Source organism: Wyeomyia smithii, chromosome 2, assembly GCF_029784165.1.
Source record: "Wyeomyia smithii strain HCP4-BCI-WySm-NY-G18 chromosome 2, ASM2978416v1, whole genome shotgun sequence".
Classification (NCBI taxonomy): Eukaryota; Metazoa; Arthropoda; class Insecta; order Diptera; family Culicidae; genus Wyeomyia; species Wyeomyia smithii.
Window position 1 is genome coordinate 221,801,232 of NC_073695.1, and position 12,704 is coordinate 221,813,935.

The 12,704-nt window shown below is 45.5% G+C and overlaps 1 protein-coding gene across 11 annotated transcripts in view; it reads right to left on the bottom strand.

The window, feature by feature from the left end:
• The window catches only part of LOC129725427 (fat-like cadherin-related tumor suppressor homolog), a 682,871-nt gene that overhangs the window by 140,884 nt on the left and 529,283 nt on the right, over positions 1–12,704 (bottom strand). For all 11 annotated transcript variants that reach the window (XM_055681264.1, XM_055681263.1, XM_055681262.1 and 8 more), the window contains one exon: positions 1,232–1,293. In XM_055681264.1, coding sequence (XP_055537239.1) covers positions 1,232–1,293 — 62 coding nt within the window. The remainder of the gene's footprint in view (positions 1–1,231; positions 1,294–12,704) is intronic.

The window sequence follows — 12,704 nt, forward strand, 5'->3', positions numbered from 1 at the left end:
GCGGGCACACGATGGGTCCGGTCAGGCTGTATCCTGCTGCCTGCCTACAGCATGATGGACACTAATTGATCGTGAGAGATTAATTATTTTGATTTATCGCTGCATCAAACGCGGCCTCGAGCAGAAATCCTGAATCTGCTCTATGTGGTTGGGTGGTGATACGTACTACCTACACAGTTTCCGTTATCACCTGCAAACGAGGAGCATATCAATCCGTCGGACGTTGGACGATGATGCTGTCAGCTGCCGAGTTGGTACACTGCTCTGGCAGTGCTATCTTTTTGCGGTTTGTGTTCGAAATATATCCCTTGGATAGCACTATTGCCATGAGTTGATTAATGAGTTCATTGTCACAAATAAATGCGTGCGATTGAATTGACTTTACTCGTGATTGCGTAGCACTGAGAGGGCTTCAAGCTGGCCAGCGCGGATTGAATCAGCGAGGCTCATTCAATTACGGATATGGATGAATAGTGGTCAAATGTGGTCACGTAGTGTTTGTATATCAACGCGGTTCTGTGGAGAATATATGTACCTATATTCTTCTAACGCTGTGAAAATAGTTCAAACTTGTATCAGCAACCGTAAACTATTTTGACGTTATGTCAAAAACTAATGCAAATGATGACATTCTTTGAAAATTTAGAGACTTATTTTAAATTTAAAATTTAAAATTAATTTAAATTTAAAGACTTTCTTGAACAATTCAAAGCATAATATCTGCTAACCGGTAATGATTTGATGGGCTTCGACAGTGGTGAAGCGAATACGCAATAAATCTTGGGAATAATCCTCCAAAATTTGATGCTAACAAGCTAAGCTCTTGATGTGCCGGTCCTTTGTGGGGCGGCCGTTTGCCGCACGGAAGTGTAAAATTTGCAGAAAAGAATTTTCCTAATGGTGCCTTTGAACTTTCATCTGACTCTCGGCTTTCTTGCAGCTTTATGTTATATATTAAGCTCGCAACACCACTGCACTGGTCTGAGAAATATGCGAGAAATGATTCAAAGTACGATCATTACCGCGAAATAAGAAAGCAGAACGAGAAAAAAAAATCGAATAAAAAACCCTACGATTCACCTGGGCGCAGAAAGCATTATTTGTGTTTGTTACCAATATAAGAACATGCCCGTTATAGAAAGTACCTCTATCCGCTTGTATTCAAACCTGACTTTTCTATCAGTAAATATTAAGCAGCAATTTAGATCGATATTCTCTATACAATGCTTACCTCAAGAATGTGCTCCGATTGGTTCTCCCTGTCGAGTTTACGCGCTGTAGTAGTAATCAAACCTGAAAATAGAGCGGAACGTATACATTAGATGCAGTCGATACTGTGAAGGCGAGAATAAATAGAACGATGTCCGTGTGGCATTCCAAGAATCGGGTCCTCTAAATGAACTTTAGTGATAGCCAATTATTGTACAAAGTACTCCAGAACGGAATGGTTTAATAATGAGACAACGCTCGAAGTAGGAAAAGGTTTCTTGGAATTGGAGTTCTTAAAAGGTATTTAGTTTATTAAGAACGCGTGTAACAAAAGCTCTGTGTTGCGAAAGCTTTTCACCTAGTGCATTTTTCATTCGACAGAGATGAACTATAATTACGTAAAACTTATTTTAAATCAAAAATTTAACCTAAATGTTTCTCAAACAAACTTAAGATTTTGTTTATTAAACAACACTCTGCACTTTCTAGGAAAATTATGTACTCGTCTATAACGCTACCAAAATAGTTTCGAATCGGTTTAACGATCATTAGCTTCCAGATACAACACAGACATATCTCTGCGTTTGAACGACAGTAAATACCGCTCTTGCATGCTCCAGTCCCTCTGCTGCAACGAGCTGTGTGGGTGTTCATTAAACTTTTGTTCAACAACGTCTGGCTTGCTGTTGGTGTGGATGGTGGTTTCAAATCCACTTATCGTCGAGCAAAAACTTTTCCTCGTGCCATCGGTACCGGTTTCCATGCTAACGGTGCAGTTTGCCGGCCAACTCTGTGCTGTTTCATTGGCTCCAGCAGTAATACGGTGGAAGCCTCTCATCTGGCTAAGGTTTCAGACGTCAAGTGCTTTGCATAACGTTCCTTTCTAAAGACTCTCTACTGCTCTCACTCCACGGTAGCAGATATCGGGAGCACGGGGCTATGTGTAGGCCACATGGTTTTACTAATATCGATACGATCATAAACCACAGGTGCACCGTGCTTAGGTTACCGTACGAGGCCAAATTTGGAGCGGCCATTGGATTTCCTGTTGCTTTTCTTTTACAAATAAGGATAGCAATTTGGTATTACATCATGTGGGTTTCACTCAGTTTATCACGTAGTAAACTACGCATCATCACGGGACTTTTCACTGGACTGGACACTGTTCCGCTCTTTATCATTCAAAGAAAATCGGCAAAGTCATAACCGACACTATCTTTTTTTGCTAAAGCCGAGAGCTCGCCATATTCGCTCTGCTTTTGCGTGGTTCTTGCTTCATCGAGGTTCAACTTCTTTGAAAGTTACCTCTCAACCCCATACCAGGTATGGAGTACCAACCCCAACACAGTCACCGGTTTCTTAAACCATGTAGTACCGAATTGGGGCACAGATTTTTAACCAACAAACTCAACTTCATCAAAAGGCTCAAGCAATCTGTATATAGCAATCGGGGCCAGTTATTACAGAAAACCTACTCCTGTTGCAGTGGCCCTTCATGCATACAAAAACCATCCATCATCTACTGATAAAAGACACAGTCTCTATTCAAAATTATTCAAAAGGGTAAGGAAAGATGTTTTAAATAAGAAAGTGTAACAGTCGTTGTTGACGGAGACCGAGTTTACCTCTGCATCTCTACGACTGCGACGGAAAGAAAAAGTATGCGTCACCATGGAAGAAACCAAATTGGTTAATGTTGCGCGTGAAGTTAACACATTACAAAGGTGAACGATGAATATATTTCTTGTTGAACACCGCGAATCTAGTTGAGCCAAAATAGAAAATTTTCATAAACTGAGCTCAAAATTGCCGAAAAATGTTTTTAAGGCCAGACAATAAATAATGATTACAAATTGAGCTCAGATTCACCGGAAAGTGATTTTAATGTTCAGGAAAACGATTTCAAATTAGGTTTAGAGTTTCCAGAAAGTGCTTTTAAAGGTCAGAAGAAGCCAAAAAAGAAATGATCCCAAATTAAGCTCAAAATCTCCGAAAAGGCCTCCGAGGGCCAGTAAAATCTAAAATAGAAAATAATCCTACATTGAGCTCAGAATCTTTTAAAGGCCAGAAAAAGCAAACGATCCCAAACTGAGTTTCAGAATCGCTGAAAATCCCTGAAAAATGCTTCTGCAAATGAAATTCTGTTGGTCAAAAGAAGCCAAGATAGAAAACGTTCTCAAATTAGGCTCAGAACCCCCGAAAAGTGCTTCTAACGGCCAGAAAATCCAAAATAAAAAATGCTCCCAAATTATACACAAAATCGCTGAAAAGTGCTTCAAGGGCCAAAATAGGAAATCATCCTGCATTGAGCTCAGAATCGCTAAAAACTTGGTGCTGACGTTACCGTTTGATACATATGGGGGGGGTGAGAAATTGAGTTTTTGGCGTTACGTAAATTATGGATGCCGCCTAAAGAGTAAAATTCTCGGCAACTTACCGGTAGCCTTCGTACAAAGAAATCGCACACTCGGCAAAAGAGTCGCTGTGTACTGACGGATGTGTGTACCGTATAGGTACCGAGTGTTATACCATCGTCCCACAACTAGACGGCAACGTTGTAGCCGTAAATTAGTTTTCCTGTCGGCTGTCTTTATTCTGCCAATACCACTACTGTTATATAGGAACGCTCTCGAATGTCATAAAAAAACTATCATTGCTTGGTATGTTTTTATGTATGCCCTGGTTAGTACAGCTGGTGCTACTTCTATTATGTCCATTGTTGTTTAGTTATGTCTTTGGTATTGTCTTTTCTATCGGTCTCGTGGTTGGAGTCTTTTTTTTTTTCAAAGGTGGCGAGGAAATCTGCAAACAGACACCTGAGAAGAGAACTAGGGTGTGGGGATAGACTAGGGGAGGGATGCTGGGGTAGTTACACTCCGCCAGACCCCTACTGATCCCTGTCCCGACCCACTAAAACCCCTCTAGTCTACAGCCCTGGTCTTCCCGGAACGACGGTTAAGTATTACGTCGGGAAGTGGCTTTTGTGCGTGATGCACCCTCTTCATTCTTATAACCTCCTAGCTACCTACCTGGAGACTGGTAGTTAGCTACCACTAGCGTGTTGGTGATTGACCCGCCACACACGTTGCAGCTCCAGGACAATCTGGGTGGCGGCCGCGTTCCAGATGTCCGGGTCGTCGCACATCCTCCGGACAAGATTGTCCGGAGTAGTGCCAGGCCCGCTCACAGCCATCATGTTGCTTCTCGCTCTTACGAAACGGGGGCATACGAAGAAGACATGCTCTGCAGTCTCCTCCTCTTCCACGCACTCGGGACACATGGGGGACCCCGCGTGCCCGAACCTGTGCAGATATTGCCTGAAGCAACCATGGCCTGACAGGATCTGTGTCAGGTGGAAGTTCACCTCGCCATGTCGCCTCCCGACCCAGCCGGATATCTCCGGTATAAGTCGGTGCGTCCATCTGCCCTTTGTGGAATAAGACCATTCCCTCTGCCAACGGAGCATCGAGAATGACCTTCTGGTGCCTCGTATGCCCCTTGTGTCACGGTGGTCGAAACACTCTCTGTCCTCCTTGATGGCGATGCTGATAGGCATCATGCCGGACAAGACACAGATTGCATCGTATGACACCGTACGATACGCACTAACAACTCTCAGGCACATGAGCCTGTAGGTACTTTCCAGTTTACCGCGGTAACTGTTAGTACCTAGCGCTCTGGACCATACTGGCCCACCATACCTAAGTATGGACGAAACCACGCTGGCAAGAAGTCGTCGCTTGCTGCCATAGACCGCTGAGCTATTGGACATCATACGAGATAGCAATAGCCGATGAGGCCCTCTTACAGGCATAGTCGACGTGGCTCCCGAACGTGAGCTTGTCGTCGACCAAGAGCTTCAACGATCGCTTCGAGGTGATGGTGCAGTCTCCGACTCTGACCACCGCCTGTTGCTCTGATTTACGGTTGTTCACAACCGTGACCTCCGTCTTATGGTGCGCGAGCTCCAGTTTCCAGGAGCGCATCCAGTCCTCGACCTTCCTTATGCAATGCGCAGCCGTCAACTCGACCTCTTCGATCGACTCGCCGTAAACCTCTAGCGTTATGTCGTCTGCAAAGCCGACGATCACAACCCCTACAGGAAACTTTAGTTTCAACACCCCGTCATACATGACGTTCCACAACACCGGACCCAGGATTGAACCTTGCAGAACCCCGGCGGTAATTGGGACGCACTTCTGACCCTCCTCTGTGTTGTAAACCAGTACTCGATTCTGGAAGTAGTTTTCCAGAATCTTGTACAGCGACACCGGTACGTGGATGCTCTTGAGCGCGAGTGCTATGGAGTCCCAACTGGCGCTATTGAACGCATTTTTCACGTCAAGCGTGACGATTGCGCAATAGCGTATTCCCCTTCTCTTGCACTGGAGTGCTATCTCCGCCGTCTTGGTGACGGAGGCGATGGCATCCAGCGTGGACCTGCCCTTCCGGAAGCCGAACTGGTTACTTGCCAGACCGTTTACACCCTCTGTGTACCTCACCAGTCTGTTGAGGATAATCCTCTCAAGCACCTTGCCCGTTGTGTCTAGCAGGCAGATAGGCCTATATGCCGATGGGTCACCTGGGGGTTTCCCAGCCTTCGGCAGTAGGACCAATTTCTGCCGCTTCCACCTATCCGGAAAGAGGCAGTCATCCAGGCACCTCTGCATGACTACTCGAAACAGCCCGGGGGCCGTTTTTATCAGCCTGATTGCCAGGTTAGGGATGCCATCCGGTCCCGGTGCCTTGCTCACCTTTAGAGAGTTGGCGATCACGATGAGTTCCTCATTTGTAACCCTTGCCTCCTCCTGAACCTCAACACGGCTGTCGTCGCCCACCGATTGGATGCTCGGCAGGTTGGCCGACCATCCCTGGTCTGTGTCTGAGATACTGGAACGTCGGACGTGGGACTCGACCGCCGGAGGCTAAGGACTTGGCTCGTGGCGCGGAAAGAGTCCCTCGATGATTCGCTCCAGCATCGCTGGTGATCGCTCTGCAGGCGCCAGCGCGCCTTTGGTCATGGCCATTACGATCCTGTAGGCGTCACCCCACGGGTTCGTATTGGCACTCGCGCATAGCCTATCGAAACAGGCCCTCTTGCTGGCCTCTTCAGCGTCGATCTGGCAGAACTGAATGCTGCGCGAAGCTCTGTTCTCTGTTCGTCTGTTCGCGCACGCTGCATCCTCCGTCTCGCACGGAGGCACGCACTGCGAAGGTCCGCTATCTCGTCAGTCCACCAGTAGACCGGTGGCTTCCCATTCCTAGGTTGGCGAGTCCTAGGCATGGTGGCGTCGCACGCCCGAGATAGCATAGCAACTAGTTGGTCAGGCGTCGGGCGAGGCCGACTGCCCCCCTCGCGCTCTCGTCTAATTGCCTCTTCAAATACCTCGGCATCAAAATGCGATGTCTTCCACCCGCGGGCAAACGAAGTGTTGGCCCTACTCGTCGCTTGCCGCCTCTCGTTGTTGTCTACACTATAACAGACCGCCTGGTGGTCGCTATTAGTGTAGCCATCGTCTACCCTCCATTGCTTGATCAGTCCTGGGCTGGAGAACGTCACGTCGATGATCGACTCCGCGCCATTTCTGCTAAATGTACTTTTGTTCCCAACGTTGGCCAGATCTAGGTTGAGCTTTGCCAAAGCCTCCGACAAGATCTGGCCCCTCTGGTTCGTGAAGCGACTTTCCCACTCAACAGTCCAAGCGTTGCAGTCGCCCGCCACCACCAACGGCGTTAGGCCCGTTAGCTCCATGGATAGGAGATCGACCATCAGGGTGAACCTTTCGGTAGACCAACGTGGCGGAGCATAGCAACTGCAGTAGAACACTCCGTTCACCTTAGCAACTACGTACCCTTCTTCTGAGGTTGAGACAACATCCTGAACCGGGAACTTGCCCGTCGTACATATTGCCGCCATACTGGACTCATCTGCAACCCAGTTACCGTATCCGGGAGGGATGCGGTAGGGGTCCGATATGATGGCGATGTCCGACAGCGACTCAGTGGCTGCTTGGTGTAGCAGCTGCTGAGCCTCGAAGCAATGGTTCAGGTTCAGTTGCGTCACCCTTACGCCCGTGGTTTCGCAGCCGGCTTACCGGCTGGGCACCTGGGGCCTCCCATGAAGTGTTTGGCGTCCCGTTTCCCGGAACATACCATACACTTGGGAGACTCCCCACAGTCCTTCGCTTTATGGCCTGCACCTCCACATCGCCTGCATAGTTGGCTCCTGTGGGGCCTCTTGCAGGTCCAGGACTTATGTCCTCCCTCAAAGCACCGGAAGCAAACGTCCAGTGGCTGGAGTATACCCAGAGGGCATACTGACCAGCCGACCTTCAGCTTGCCTTCCTTAAGTGCCAGGTTCGCGTCCGCCGACGCTAACCGGAAGGTAGCCACCTGGGTTCCCGCTGGACCCTTTCGGAGGCGGATTGACTCAGTGGCCACCTCCACCCCGCACTTCTTCTTGAGGGCTAGCGCAATGTCGCACCCCTCGGTGATTTCGTCCAGGTTTTTAAGCTGGAGAGTCACCTCCGAGGTGAGTGCCCGAACCTGCACCTCCTTGCCGAGGACCTGCTCGGCTACCGCCTTGTAGGAAGCGCCCTTGTTTTTCGCATCCTTTCGGAGCTCAAGGATCATCGCACATCCGTTCCCAACTCCTTGAGCTGGGTTTCGCCCCTCATCTTTTTTAATACCTCCGAGTACTTGGACCCGTCGGTTTTGAGGATGAGGGCGTCCCCCCTGCTCTTGGCATTCTTGGCCCTTGGCGGTCGTTTCTTTGCCGCTTCATCTTGGCGTTTTCCACCTTCCTGGCGCCCTTTTCCTACCAGGGTATCCCAGGGGTTTCCCGCAGTAGCCGCTTCGGTCGACACTTCGGCCCTTGTGCCTGTTGGTGTGCTGTCCCGCGTGGATAGCGCCACCAACCGCTTTTTCACGTTTTTGGGGGCTGTTTCCCCCGGGGACTGCCGCTTTCGCTTAGTGGTCTGACCCGTAGAGCAGATCGCTGCGAACGTGGGGGCATCGGTCTGAGCCCTTCTGGATTCAGTTGCCCTTTTCTTCTCCACCTCCTTTTCAGCCGCTTCGGCCCGCGCCTCGAGTTCGGTGTACTCCTGTTGAGCTTCGTCAATGGTGGTCCGAAGCAGGAGGAGGCTCTGCTTCAGGTCCCTGGCGATATTGCTTCTATTCGCCGCGAGCTCGATGATCGCATCGAGCTGTTCGGACAGCGCTGCCGCCGTTGGCCGCTTGTCCCTACTCTTCTCGATGGCCTTGACCAGCAGGGGGCCGTCGACCGTTATATCCGGTGTGGAGACTGGCGTGTTGGCCTTTCCGCCACCGGATTTTACTGCATCCGTCTTCGCCTTCTTCTGCGGAGACCGGTGGATGCCGCCTCTCGCAAAGGGATTTGGTAGTCCCTCTGCGCTCGTCACTTGTTGTTTCTTGGTAATTGAATTCATTTGATTGGGTCCCCCTTCCAGCCGCTATCCTTGTCCATAGATGAGAAGTCGCTTGTATGGTCCCATGGTAATCTATGCCGAAGCAGTGAGGCCATGGGTAAGGGGGGTCGCCGTAGTACCTTAAGAGCACTATGACGCCCCCGCCCGCGTAAGTCAGGAAAGGGGCATCTTGTCCTAGGACTAGTTCCCCCCCATCTGATCCTCCTCTGCCTGATTTCCACCAGGCAATGGACGCGGAACGTACTGGAAGGCCTGCCAGGTTTTACGGGACGGGGACCCCTGCACCGGGTACTATCTCGCCGTTTCAAGCCGCTGTCACGCGACTTTACTAATGGAGCTCGATGCAGGTGCCAGCACTTGATCGTGGTTCCGTATCATATCCGACTCGAATCCGTTTCGTTCGCTGCCAGTTGCCATAATTGGGGCCTTACTGGTGTCAGCCCAAATGGGCAGGGGAGTGCATTTGGTTGATGGGAGCGGCACTACTCGCTCCGTCAGAGATGCTTCCGGGTATTTGTGGCATTTGCGAGGAGTCGACGGCCCGGTGTCCGACCCTCACCACCCCTAGGCAATCTCCCGCTGCTGGTCCGGGGCTGTTGGGTACTGTCAGCGGTCACCCTCGTACTACGTGACCTCGGCGATCGCCACGCGCCGACCCGTGGTGGCATACAGCTCGTGGTTGGAGTCTCAGCTTATCTATTTGTACCAGTTAGTTCAATGGGTACGGTTTGAGTGATGTTTGGTTGTTTCTCGGCTCCGTTATATAGTGCAAAATTGGCATGTTGCTATCTGGCCGGTATACGAAACACGACTCAGAAAGGTCTCGGAAAAAATATCCAATTAAAATTTTATGTAGCTGGGTATTGGGCGACGCAAGTGCATTCGCAAGATGCGTATACAGTGTCCATTTTATTCCTTTTATCGTATCTTATGGATGGCAAGCGGATCGCTTCTTGGATTGGCAGATCGCTAAGCCTCACAAATCGTATCTGTGCTGCCCTGCATAGAGTGAAATCCAATTTGAATGTTTTGAATGAGAGACGACCAGAAACTCACTAGATTCTTTATTTCCCAACCGTTTCAAGTTATGATAAAGATGTTCCAGCTAACAGTTTCGGAGGAGAGGAGAGTTTCCAAATTTCTTACAAATATTAATGAAAGGAGAGAGGGGGAGTCGTGAAAATCTTACGTAAGATTCAATAATTAAAAAACTTTCAAAGCTTCATAAGAAAATGTTTTCTTAGTTTCACCTTTTCATTTATTTTAACATGGTATGACCATAATTGGCTAACTTTGTTCCCTACGAATTTGTTGTATATAAAAACATGCTTTTTTCAAAAACTTTAATAGGATTCAAGGGAAGGAAAGAAAAAAACGAGAAGTTTTACGATGCCATATTCTGAGAACAGGCGAAGGGATTCGAGCATTTTGAAAAAAAGTTACGTAATTTACGTTATTTTTTAGATAATATGCACGTTACAATTTTCCAGAAAACAAATTTTCCTATTATTTTTGGAATTAGTAAATGTTTCATTCTACTTTAAATTGCGTGAGACGAATTTAACGAATTTAACGCATTTCACGTAAACAAGTTCATTAACAACTTCGGGGTAGAGGGACGCAAGTGTTCACATTTGTCCACGGAAAGCGGAGGGGTGGTATGATATTTTCCACGTGAACACGATATTTTTTCCCAAAAATGTAAATTTCCAAGAAAATACATTGGCCCATAATAATAAGTATATTTTAAAGTCATTGTCATTGTTTAAGATAAATTTGGAATCATTTTCTTCGTGACATCCTTTTTCTTTGGAAATGTTCTTCGGGCATGTTGAGAACTTTTCAAGAATTTCAGGTGAAATAGGATATATATTTTTTCGTTCTCTCTCGTTAGAACTTCTAGATTTTATTTTGGATAATTTAAAATCATTCATCATAACCTTTGTTGTAACACTTGAGGAATTTTCAACTAAGCTGTGAGCTAAATTCGGAATCAGCTCCATTCTTGTGCAGAACCACTTCTGGCTAAATTTGAAAAAAATTTGGTTTACAATTTTAGGCAGAGTTAGAATTATTTTCTTTTTAGTTTCTTCCCCTCGTTATAATTACTTAACTAATTTGCACCAGATTTAAAGTTTTTTTTTTCGGGCGTTCTCAGGCATTTTTTGAAAAAAAAAAACATTTCGCAGCCCTTTTTGTTTAAGTTTTGGTCATATTTTATATCGACTTTTCCTATCTAATTGAAACGTTTTTCTATTGCTAGCTTTATCTAGCCTTCAGAGACGTTTTGCAACCATTTTGAAGTGAATTTTTTTTACTCTTTCAAACTTGTACGAGAGTTATTATGCATTCTAAATTAAATTTAAAATAGTTTTTTCTTCAGTTTGGTATTTTCCGGTTTATACTTGATTTTCTGAGTTATTAGATACTAGCTGGAGATCAATTTTCTAAATGTTTTTTTTTTTTTTGTTGAAGAGTTTCTCTACTGTTTGCATGTTTTTCATTTTTTTTAATTTGGAGCTACTTTCTATTGTGCCCTTTTTTGTTTTTTTTTCTTGCTTTCGTAAACTTTTTACGTGCTTCCAGTTATTTCAGAATATATTTTTGATTATTTTGCTCCTGGGTTTTCTAGCTTTTAGACGCTTTTGTTTAAATAAATTGGTTTGTTCTTTTGAACGTTTTCGGCTACTTTCAGCAAAACTCAAAAAACGTGGACTTATATTTATTGTAAATGCTTATAACTGGTGCTAGCTAAACTTGGAGTTAGTATGGTTTCTTAAGTTAAAGTTTGAAATGCGTTTGATAATACAGGTCGGACTCGATTATCCGGAATTTTAGACTCGATTTTCCGGAATATTATTTTTTTTGGTGTTCGTTTTCAATTCTTATTCCGAATTTTGTCTTTACCATCCCTTCTGGCATATTTGTTACTATTTAAGTCACTTCCGGCATGTTTGGGACATGTTCGAATTAAGTGAAAATAATCAATGTCCAATTTATTTTTTTTTTACTTCTCAAGATTTTACCCCTTTTGGCCTCAGAAATAACAAGTAAATGAAGAAAAGAAATATTTATTTTATGTTCGATATTCGCAAAATTTCAGTATTTTTTGTGTGATTCGATTATCCGGAAAACTCGTTTTTTCCGGAATGAAAATTTTTTTCTATGTTCCGGATAAAAATTCGAAATTGACAATCAGCTTCCATTTGTGTATGGTATGTGAATTTTATTGCTCTGTTATTATTTTCGTTTTTGGTCTCGACTGTCCTTTAAAGGTAATTTTCATTTTTTTGGACTAAAATCAGATTTTTGTTTTGTTTAGATCAGCGTTGTTAAACTCGCTCGCAAAAAGCATGCGATACTCCAAGTGGCGTTCTCGCCGCTACCAAAATCTCACACTAGAGATACTCCTGTCGTACTGTTTCTCGTTCTCTTTTACTTTTTTCTTTTCACACTACCGAGCGTTGATGCTTGCGAGTTTTCTCACACACACTCTCGCTCGTGTACTTTCCCACTCGCGAGTACCTCCCTTTCTCGCGAGCACAACCAGCGGAGGTGATTGTTAAGACCGTCAAGACGCATTATGACGATACGGAGTGACAAGGCACGACGAAGCGGGGTGGCAAAAAGAATATTTCGACGAGTAGGCAGGGATGCCACATATACAGATTTATCAGTATTATACAGATTTTTTGTGTATTTTTCATACAGATATCTGTATATACAAATTACAGATTTTCTAGAAATAGTACAGAACTATACAGTTTTTTTTTGGTTTTCATGAAGTCGCGAAATAAATTTTTCGATATAGTTGAAAATTGAAAATGAACTCAAATGCTATTGAGCGTGTTGGAGTTTTCATTATATTTATATGTTACGCGTAAACGTGTGCATAAATGAGTCAATGAACAAACTATGTTGCGTTTTTTTCTTCTAAGGGATATGTTGAGTAAATATGCAGATTTTTATATAGATTGAAATATCACCAAGGAGATTTCCTGAGATTCGAAATACAGATAAAAATGTGGCATCACTGCGAGTAGGTAT